The sequence below is a fragment of the Entamoeba invadens genome (genome assembly GCF_000330505.1).
Source record: "Entamoeba invadens IP1 unplaced genomic scaffold scaff_1105074725583, whole genome shotgun sequence".
Classification (NCBI taxonomy): domain Eukaryota; phylum Evosea; order Mastigamoebida; family Endamoebidae; genus Entamoeba; species Entamoeba invadens.
In genome coordinates, this window is record NW_004191860.1 from 6,658 (window position 1) to 18,831 (window position 12,174).

Below are 12,174 nucleotides of genomic sequence, written 5' to 3' on the forward strand. Positions count from 1 at the left end.
TTATTGTATATGGTAATCAAATGCTTATTTTGCATTTACTGTTTATGCATTTTCAAATTGTGCATTTTTGGGCAACAAACAAATAATTTTAACTAAAAATAAAAGGATAATACAAATTATAAACAAAAAAAACAAATAGCAAAAAAACTTAACAAATAATAAAAAATTATTTTGAACTATATTATATAATAAAAAATATTATTTATAAAAATGGAAATTTAATTAATAATAGTTTTGTAATAAAAATTTTTCAATTTGATAGAATTATCAACAAACACCATTATAACATGATTATAACCATAATACTTATGCATATACTTCAACGATGGTTGTTTATAATGTTGAGTAACAACATCACGATGTCGTTATAACACAAGTTTTCAAAAACTTATCCATAAAAAGAAAAAAATGGTATAATGACCCCTATTTTTATTTTATTTCACGATAATTTTTTCGAGGTTCAATAAAAAAGAACGTATTGAATGAAATAAACAGTTCCTACTTTATAAAAAATTAAACAAAATAGAAAAATCATTTCATTTTCATTAAAGCACCAGAAAGATTGTTCAAAAATCCACTCGTTTGCAAGGGTGGTAATTTGAGTTTGTTTTATACGCGTTTAAGGCAGCTATATCAATCATATCATATAAAGCCCTGATGTTCCACCTGTTTGTTCGACGTCTACACGTATAATACCTGGTCATCTGATCCACAGTGTCAACCCCACCCATTTTGTGGTTGTAATCAAAAATGGGCTGGGGTTTGTGTATTGTCATTTTTTCTTTGCCAATGAACACATCCTGCTCGACGACTTCAATTTCATTCTTTTCGTGGCAGGTTGACAAGACCAAAACAAGCTTCTTTTTTTGTTGTAGTAAGTGATATGTTTACACTTTCCTTTCGAGAAAAAGATGGTGGTATCGGGAGTTCTCCATTTGATGGTCTTTGCTTCATCAAAAAGTTCTTTCCTATTAATCTCTATGGTTCACAAAAGTTGGCACACACACGAAGCAAGGTAGTGTGACAACCTTAACATACAGAAGAAGTTGTCACACACAACGGTAAACTTGTTACCACGGCTTAACATGGGTAGCACCATGTCCCTGACCACTCTAAAGCCCTGATTGTTCTCCTTACCACCACACTTACCACAGTACATTTGGAGGTTTAGAGTCATTCCTGTCTCACAGTCAGCACACATCTACAAGTTAGAAAACTATAAATAACTCAAATAAACAAATAATTAAATTATTAAATTTGATCATACATGTCAAACCAATAATAACTATCCGTTATTTTGACTTCATAAATAAAACTCATTTAGTAAAAATAGAACAAACCCAAAACTTTATACCATAACGTCCAGGCTTGGACTTAATAAACACCTTAGCCCACATATGCCCTTTATAAGAACACAAATGTTCGTCAACCGAAACACTATTACTAAGTTTGTAATAGGTTTGGTTGACAAGGTTAGAAATAAACTTATCTAACATCACTCTAATTTTAGAAAAGCTGTCGTGTGCATTTGGAGTTATTGCAGGGACGACTTTAACAACTCCACTACCAACGATGCCCTTTTTGATTCTGACATCTTTCCTGAGTTGCTCTTCAGAGAGATCTCTGAAATCTCGATCTGAATATTTCGCACAGTTGAAATACTCTCCTTCTGGCCCGTTTTCAGCTTCCTCTTTCTCTTCGACATCCCCATCATCTGAAGTGTCTGATGCATCATCACAAACATCATCTGGCTGGCCCACATCGTAAGTTTCAATGTGTGAAGAAATGAATTTAAACATGTCACGTGGCATGCTATTTCTATAAATAGATTTTCCGTGGTCGATTGACCAAAGCTCTTCCACGGGATTTATGACATCATGGTGAGCTCCCATGTAGAGAAGAATTCCTAGGTACCTCAGGATGCTCGTTTTAGGAAGTTTGTTATCATCAGTCTTATGTTCTTTGGCTATTTTTTTATTTGAAAACAATAAAAGGTTATTTGTTATCTCTTCACAAAAAACAACCTAAAACACTCAACTTCAGTTAAATTGCGTCCTTTGGGATCAAACGAGTAAGTCGGATTAAGCGAATCTTTAACGTGTCATGAGCTTTTTGGTGCTTCTCCTTCTTTTTTCCATTTAAATGTGCCAACAATCTCATATTCTTGCATAAGGTTTATGTTTTTTAATTCGATAAAAATGTTTGCGATAGAAATTTATTGTTTTAATTTAACATATTTTAATATTATATTCATTAACATATATATAATATTACCATATAAAACGATCAGTAAATAAAATTTTAAACTATTATTGTATTAAATAAAAATAATCTAAATTAATAAAAAATCATAATGAATTTAATAAATTAAATTGATACTTTTTATTAAATAATACAAATTATAACTAATTTTCATTGTTATTATTGATTATATTTATTGGTCAAACTAATTTAAAATTGAATTATTAGCTTGTTTTTATGTTTCATTGAGTGGAATTATTTTCGGACGTTTTATGGATAGATATATTTTTTTTGTTGTCTTGTATTCAAATTAATATACAATAATTTACAATAATAAATAAATTATTGTAAAAATATACGATTGCTACTTTTGAAATCTATCAAAATATAAATAACGATTCAAATTTCTTAATTAAAAAAAACAAAACAACTTTTTAAAAAGTTAACTGTATTTCAAAACTCTGTACTGTTTCCAAAATTTATATAAACTCTTTGTCCTAGTTTCCCGTTATTTACTATTTTTTATTTGTTTTTATTTTCTATTTTTCTTGTTTGTTGAACCAACAACGGTACACAGTTTAAAACCCTTAAAAATCAATACAATTTCAATTATTGAACAAAAAATCGGGAAATCACCCAAATATTGGGTAAATCTTTTCCGATTTTCCAGGTTCGTTATTTGGTCAGTGATCCATTTGATAACTAAACGTCAGTAAAATTATATCTTTCAAATAAACATGAGATAAACTACAATTTAATGAATAACAAATGATGTGACGGAGGACACCATTGCATCAAATAATGCAACACTTTAACGAATAATTATTTTCTATTTATTTTAACAATTAAATATTGGCCATCGATAACATAAAACAACAAACATTTAAAAAAACAAGGCCATTCATCAAAAGAGTATCAAATCAAATAAACAGTTATAAAATAAAAATTTTCGATTGTAAAGTCTTAACCGATTTATATAATGCTTGTTTTACTCATTTATACTTTTCATTTTTATCTGAAACACAACTTGGTGATTCTGTAAACGTGGATATTGAATAAAAAAGTCGTGTTTTCATTTTTTAACAATTTTGTGTTATGGTAATCAAAATTTTAATCCCAAGTTTGTTTTTTATATTTTTCAAGTAAATTATTGGTGCAAGATTTATTTGTCAAGTAAAATTTAAAAAATCCGGGTTCGTTATTTTGTTTTTTTCGAGTAAATATTTATAACAAAAAATGAGGGTTAAGAAAAGAAAAGATAATTTAGGAATAATAAGTCCAATAAATTGGGTCATTTCAGTACAAAGTTTTGAAAAACAGTTTATTTTTAATATATACACAACTACTTTAATATAAAAATTATAATACAAACTTATTAGTAAACGATTATATTATTTCATATAAATACAACAACACAATTTATAAAAGTTTTAATTGTTTTTTAACCTGATTGTGTTTAGTATCGATTATATTTTTTTTACTATCAATATTTATTTAAATAATATATTTATTTAAATAAATGATATTATAATTAAGGTTGACGGAAAAAAAGTAAAATTTATTTTACCTATTCCGGTGTAAAGTTTAAAATTTTACCTTTTTACCAAAAAATAATAAAAAATAAAAATATCGTAAAAATGATTAAAAAAATACAAAAAATTTAATAATAATAAAAAACAAAAAAATAAATCAGCATTATCAATTAATTAAGACCAAAAAACAAACATGATTAAAACAATGGATAAATGTTTTTAAATGTGTTTAAACATAGAATTGTTATTTTTAAAAAAATTGTATTTCAAATAATAAATTTCAAATATTATAAATGTATTAACAAGTTAACTTAAATATTTAAATAGATCGAACTTAAATACAAATATGTGTGAAATCAAAAAAGAACCCAAATTAATGGATTACTTTACAGTGAAGATTACAGTCAAAGATGAGTGCCTTTGTAATAATTGTAATTTTGTTTACAAACTAGTAATGAATAAATGAAAAAGAAAGACAAATATCCGTTATATTCAGCATCTTAAACAACAACAGGAAGACATTCATAATTTAATTTACAATAAAAAAGATAAACATTTTTAAAAAACAGAAGGCACAAAACTTGACAAAAAAACAAAAGAAAATTACGATAAATGTTTAATAAAAATGATATCAGGAAAAATGTTGCCGTTTTCAATTATAAAAGATGGAATATTTCAAATATTTTGCAAGACGAATTCAGATGGAAAGTACATTCCACCTGGAGGTGAAAAATTGAAAAAAGAAATGAAACAAATACAAGAAGAGATAAAAAAAGAAATAATGCAAATATTAAATACATGACAACTGAAAGATTGTCATTTATTTCGTTCACTTCTGATGGAAGAACATTTAACTGTCGTAACAAAGGAGAGACGATTGCTTTTGCGTGTCATTTTTTAAACAAAAGTGGTGATGTATGTGTTATGCTACTTTCTTCCCCAACACTTGAAAGGCCAATAACTTCAAAATCACTTTATGAAACGCTTTGTAAAATGTTATGTGAATATGATATTACATTAAATGAAAAAGATTGTGAAGTTATAATAGTAACAGAAGAAGGAGCTAATATGGTATGTGCTTTTGGAGATAGTTTTTCGGCGTTTGCTCCAAATAAACAACATGTATTTCTTCCAAAAATAAATAGACTGGATTGCAATGCGCATAATTATCAGACATGTATAAGAAATGCAATAGAAACTGTCATTGAAATAGAAGATCAATTATCTTTATGTGACCATATCGTTGCAAGGTTTAACAATAAAAAGAAGACTTTGAAATATTACAATACGAATGTCTCCAAAAAGAAAAACGTTGTATTCTTCCCAGTATCACTAATTCGACACTAATTACAAGAGAAAGTGAATATGATATTGATGAAGATTATAGAAATTTGTTTGTTGGAAGAGTAGAAACCAGATTTAATACTGTTTGTTTAATGATAGAAAGTGTTCTGCAGAAAAGACTCGGATTAGAGGAACTGTTTAAGAAAAACAGACATGTTGATAAACTAAAAATGCCAGATTTTGATTTACTTGAAAGCATTGTTGATGTATCAGAATTAATAAAAAAATGAAACAACACCTTTTAGTGGTGAAAAACTATAGCATTTTTTTTAGCTTTTTGTAAATGTAAAAAACTTCGAGATAAAATTGATAAAGTTTAAATAAAAGTCGCTGTGGAAAATAGAATTGCTAAATGGAATGAAAAATATATAGAAATAACCATTTTTAAAATAAAAACGGAATATTGTGTTTATTTAAAAGAATTAATATTTAAATTTGAAATTAACACCGAGAGACTTTCTAATGAAATGAAGTTCTATTTGGCGCTCTACTATTTCATGGAAAAACATCTACAAAAAGTAATAAACAAAGAGCCATGGGTTATTTCAACGTTGTTAGATCCCTTTTATTCAACCAACACTTTCTTTGGAGAGTTGTTTGAAAAGAGCAAAACGATATTAAATAAATATATAAATACTAATGAAAACACAACAACCCAAATCGTTGTTTCTGTTCCTCACACAACTGGTTTATTTCGACAACCTCAATATTCCGAGTTAAATTTATTTTTGAATAATAAAACTCTTTATTATTCAAGAGTTGTTACTGAACTTGGAAAGTGGTGGGTAGTTTATGGAAAACATATGTATCCAAAACTTTATGATGTGGCAATGAAATACATTTGTATTCCGGCAACAGAAACAACACGTGAAAGAATGTTTTCGGAAATTAAGAGAATATTTACTGATGATCGAGTTAACCGATCGATTGATTCTTTTGAGTTGTGTTCATTTACAAGGAAAAATGTTCAAATGATCAAAACTGTAACCACCTCTAAATCACAAAAATAAACAATATAAACTTATTTGTTTTTGTGTTTTATGTTTTAAATAAAATTATATTTAAAATAAAAAAACATTTATGTTTAGTTTGTTTCAATTTAAAATTGTTACCAAACAACATTTTTTTGCTTTAATATATATTAAATCAACAAAAGTAATTGTGATAACATTTTATTTTGATTTTATTTTTGATTTGACCAAAAATGTATAGCTTGAAAAAATGTGCAGAAAAAACGGCTGGATCTAAAAGATCCAATGAGGTAAAATTTATACTTTTTTACCAAAATGAAATATTTCATGGTAAAATAATTTTACGTCAACCTTATATATTAACATCTTTTTATTTCAATTTATAATTATCAGTTGTTGAATTTGCAATTAATAGATTATTAATAGTCTGTAATATTTATTTTTTTATCTGATATTTATAAAATTTTTAAAAACAATTTAGTTATTATGTCAATAAAAATTTTTGTTGTGTATTTATCAAATTGTTTTTTTTTCTGTTGTTTAAAAAACATAGTTAAATAAAACAATATCAAAGTACATAATAACACAGTTTTCATTAGCCAAAAAATAACAACATCACGTTTATAATAATAATTAACATGTTTTTAAATTATTCATAAAAACCATTTGTGATATAATTTGTACAAATCACAATTGCATAAAACTAAACATTATTAATATACTTTCTATTAAACAACCATTTAAACGTTGTAGATAATTTAAATAACTCGTTATAAACGACTTGTTGTATGTTTAATATTAAAAATGGACATTTATTATTTGTATATATTGATGATTAATTTGATAAAATAATTATTTAAAATGCAATTTTTTGTTCTTCGAATAACATCAAAATTTCAAATTTTTGCAAATAAACATTTTAAGAACTTGTTTTATTATTTTTAGTTAAAAAATATTGTTTTACATAATGGAATAGGTAAAAATAATCATATTTTAACTTCAACCTTATTTTACAAATAAAAGTCATTTTACTGAAAAAATTTAGCGTTTTCGGGTTTTAAACACATTATAAAAACTTAATAAATTTTGCATAATAACCTTTACATCAATAATCCAGATAAAAAATATACTGATAATTTATAAATTTAGTTTACACAATTTGTAAATCAACAAAAAACACAAAGACGTTTTATTTTGCAACTTGAAAGTATGTTTGTATTGTTTTTATCAATAAACTTGACATTATTTCATTTATTAAAAAATGTTAATATTACAACATGACATCAGTCTTGTTTTTATGAACAAACAACCGTTATTAAATTTTAAAAACCAAAAGAAAAATAGCAGAAATGAATATTTTGGTTATAAACATTCAAGGATTTATTAAAAAATATAGATAATTTTAATAACTGTGGTATTTACAAAATTTTGTTTTATTTGGCTGTAAATATTTACAAATTACAAAATAAAAACTAATACAGCAATTTTTGACTTTAATACAAAAAGTTTTATTTGGAAAAAGTCAATGTTATTTAAATAAAAAACTTACAATTTGTTTCAATCAAATTAATGAAATGATAAATGATGTTCAAAATACTGTAAATAATTATAAAAATGTTATAGAAGATGAAGAAGCTCCAGTATTGTACAATCTTTATGAAGATTGTAAGGAAATGGATTTTGGTCCAGACGATTTTGCTTATGAAATATTATACAAATAACTTACAAAAGCAAAAATATAACAAAACGCCAAAACAATTCAACATGATACACATATTTTTGAAAATATAAATACATTATTACAAAAACAAAAATACACAAAAACGCAGTTTTTTCAAACATGTCAAATGGTATAAATAAAGAAGTTCAACAATTGTTGAGAAAAAGTTTGCTTCTTTTTTTATAAACCGTTACAACTGCAAAATTTCGTAAAAATATTATCGTATATCTTTTGGTCATATAATTATTTTTCAAAATATATCTTTTCTACAATGAATCTGAGTTGTTATCAACGCGCTTTAATGTTGAGTTTGATAAAAACCGTATTAATATGTTGTACTGTTTTACAAATAATACTAAATATTACTATTTCTGGTAAGACCAAACAAAGGAAAATAGCGTCTATTGGCAAAGAAACAAGAAACGAACTGAAAAAAATGTGGTAAATTGTTATGAATATTATTTGATTGGTGATACAATGAAATTTAATGGTGAAGGCACCATGTCTTTGTATGGAAGATTTCTTACAAAACAATTTGAAATAAAAGTTGTTGAAATAAAAATGTGTGTATTTTGGGGAGCCGGAAATGCTTAAAAATGACCAATTGGATTATGTTAGTACTCAAAGACACAAAGATACCATTAGATTTACTCAGGGTATTGTTGTGATGGGGTGGATTTTGGACTCAGCTTTAATAATGGAATAACTGGTATACCTGCACGCAAGTAAACACCAAATTTAAGACCATTATATAATCACAATTATTATTTATCTCATAGATTCAATGTTGCGACAGAAAGGACCTTTGAATTTGGAGATATGGTAATGATCAAACAATTTTTAGTTAAAATGACAACAAAATTAATCATAAAAAGATGGAAAACCGAACTTCAAAAAGCGGATCTTTAGAAAGCCTTGTTAAAAATTCCTCAGTATTCCACCACACGTTTCCAGTTTGTTTTCCTTATCACAAACATGTTGTTCGAGTGTTTTTATCCGTTACAAAACTTTTTTGATGATGTTCCCTTGGGGTTTGTTCTTGAAAAGAAAAATGAGAACAACCAACAAACAAAAATAACATTCTGATAATTATCTTTAAATGATCTGGTGTTCGTTGGTGCTCTTACATTTGTTGATTATTTTATGACTTCAATGAAATACATGAGTGATTGGATGCAAGAAAGTGATTTGTGTCACATAGTTGTATACAAAAGAATACGCAACTATATAAAATATTTTTACATGGACTTAAACTCAACATTGAGAACGGCCTAATACTATTCTATTCACTACACGTCGACGAGATAACAATAAAAGAAGGACTAGAAGTTTACCACAACTTTTGTCTGAATTTTATTACACGTTTATTTGTGGCTCTCAGTAAAAGGTTAATGTTGCCATAAAACAAACTTAACGTAGACTATAAAGAATTGTTTTCAGTGACCAACTATGAAGACTTCGATAAAAAACTCGAAATAAGTACTTCTAAATTCTTAGCCGATTTCGATACATACTCTTTACAAGTGGACTCACTCACGCAATTTTTCGTAACGAACAAGAAGCACAAAAATGGAAGGAGTCAAACTATAGATGCAACAAAAACCAAACAATCATCTAAAAACTGCAATATGTACAAAACGGAGTTGTATTCAAACCACGCACAATCAGAAATAACGCGGAAGTGGTAAGAGCGGAAAGGAACCAAAACATTGATAGTAAAACTTTATAAAATATTAATTCTTTTTTAAGTTTAAACACTGTTTTTAATGCTTTGAGTGGAAAATTGTCGAATCCAGATTTTATTTGGCATTTGACCAAAAAGTGTACTATTTTTTATATTTCTTTGTGTAAAAACCACATTTAACGATTTACACAAAATGTAACTCATTTTTTGTCTAAATATTACTTTAAAACAGTTTTCAGCGAAAGTTCGAAATTTTATTTAAAATATTGACTTTGAAGTTTATAAATTTAAAAAAATCAATTTAATCTCAATTTCAAAAATTCAATTTTTCATATTATCCCGGGACCTAAATTGACCACCACCACCTCTTAAAATAGATTTATTTTTTCTATTTCGAATCATATTCAAATTAAAATTATAGTAAATAGGTAACTGGGATAATATTAGGTCTGGTTCCCGAATTCAAAAAATGCCGAAAAAACATTTCGAGTTAGTAGCAACCGAGTGAGACGGAGCATTGAAAAGAAGGCTCTGAAGACACACTCAAACAGTCTGTTTGTGCACCGTTTCACCCACTTTCCAAGTCCTCCCTTGGCGCGGATCCCCCCCTGACCCCCCCCCGCAAGCGGGGGGGGGACCACATCCGCGTCCACACAGTACGGACAAGGAAAGTGGGTGACATGGGGACGCACAAACAGTGGCTGAAAAATGGACTTTCTTCAAAAAACACTCGCGGCAAATATTATTTTTTGGTAAAGGTGGTGGTGGTCAATGTAGGTCCCTATTATCCCATTTTTAATATTTTTTTTAATATTATTTATTTATTATTGTTTTTGTTTGATTTCTCGTCTATTTTCAATTTATTTGTTTATGTTTTTTTCTTTTTATCATCTTCTTTTGAATCTTAACAACAACTGTTATGAAATAATTTTTTAATGTTATTTGTTCAAAAACAATCATTGAACTAATGTGCACAAAAATACCACAAAATCAATTCAGGCTTTTATTTTTAAGCTAGTCCATTGTGTTTTTACTTGTTCTTTTTTCCATTTTTTAAACCTTTTTTGAGCTTTTTTTGCCATAAGAAAATACATTTCAAAACGATTTTTGTAAAAAATAAAAGCTATATTTTAAGTTAGTTTTAATTAAAATAAAAAACCATTTCAAATATTTTTTTTCTTCTTGAGCAAATTTGACTTTTTTCTCAAAAAACAAAAAAAGACCCAATCAAACCCATTTACTAATTTATAAAGGGTGGTACTTATTTTTTTCTATTTTGGCTTAAAGTTCAACCAAAGTTTCACAAAATTTACTCACTTAAATGGATTTATTCCAAATTAAGTGGGTTTATACTACCACTGTAGTCAAAAAAAATTGTAAATAAATAATTATAGTAGTGTGATAAAGTGGTTGTAAATGATAAATCCATTGTCGATTTTGGTAGATCTTCCAGAACAAAAATAAGTCAATTTTGTTTTTTACCATCTTTTTATTTTGTATTAAGAAAAAATAAAACCCTATAGTGCATTTTTGGGAATTATAAAAAATGATAATTTTTGACGTATATTATTAGATGATATATTTAAAATATATTATTTTTAAATTTGTTTTCGTAAAAATTAAAATAGAAAACAAAAAAGTTAAAAAAATAATCAATTAAATAGCACAAAAAAGTTTTTCCTTATGATCGTCTATTAAATATCCAACATGTTGTTAACCTTCAGGTTTACTTTTATTTTCATTTTGTTGCGTTTTTTTGTTCTTTCTGGCCATCATACAAATTCTTGTCCGCCTTTTGTTTGTTTCTGGTTGATCTATTTTTTATTCACCATCGCTTTATGGGGTTTTCAATTCTTTTTGAATATTTGTAGTTCTTGTTAAGATTTTAATTAAAAAGATATGAGGTTTAAAAATTAAAATATAAAAATAGATACTTTTTATTAAAGGTTTATTTGATTTAAAAAAAGTAAAATCTAACAATTTTTAGCTTTTTATTAATTTTTTAAATCAAAAAATATCCATATATACAAACAACTTTTAAAACAATTTTTCGTGTATTTAGTTGTTTTAATTAAAAAATCAGTTTAATTTATCAGTTTTATCTATTATTTATATGATTTAATCTGATATTTTTAAATGGTTGTTATGTTAAAAAATGGATGATTTCAAGGTTCCTTATTTTTTCATTTTGTCAAAAAAACTTCAATTGGAACCAGCAATAGATTTAGGGTATTTTGAACCCTTTGATATTTTTCCTGTTTTCATTATGCCTTAGGAAAATAAAAAACTATAAAATTAAAGCCAAAAATAATTTAACAAATCATTTATAATAATTAGTATTAATTAACTTTAAAAAAGAAAAATACTTCGGTATAATTACTTTTAGGCTTTTTGTTGTTAAAAACGGACCTTAATTTGTGTTACATAATGGAATAAATCGGGATAAAAATAACCTTATTCATGAAAATAAAACATTTTATTTTGTATTTTTATTTTGAAAACATTGAAACGACAGGTCTATGTCCCGAAAACAATAATTGTAACCATTAAAAGTAGCTAATTTACAAATAATGTTTTTAATAAATAAATATTTAATGAAAAATAAATAAACGTAACAATAATATTTTACGATTTTAATTTTTTCTGACGTTGCCTTCCGTTGCTCTATTACATTATTTTTTT

General features: G+C 26.2%; 2 protein-coding genes across 2 annotated transcripts; both read right to left on the reverse strand.

The window, feature by feature from the left end:
* Positions 1 to 819: 819 nt before the first annotated feature.
* Positions 820 to 1,201, reverse strand: EIN_014110 (hypothetical protein; the record flags this gene model as incomplete). Its single annotated transcript, XM_004185596.1, has 2 exons — positions 820 to 978; positions 1,004 to 1,201. 2 exons carry the CDS (start codon positions 1,199 to 1,201, stop codon positions 820 to 822), a joined length of 357 nt encoding a protein of 118 aa, XP_004185644.1.
* Positions 1,202 to 1,316: 115 nt separating this feature from the next.
* On the reverse strand, positions 1,317 to 2,160 carry EIN_014120 (hypothetical protein; the record flags this gene model as incomplete). The annotated part of the gene is made up of 2 exons (XM_004185597.1): positions 1,317 to 2,008; positions 2,070 to 2,160. 2 exons carry the CDS (start codon positions 2,158 to 2,160, stop codon positions 1,317 to 1,319), a joined length of 783 nt encoding a protein of 260 aa, XP_004185645.1.
* Positions 2,161 to 12,174: the final 10,014 nt, after the last annotated feature.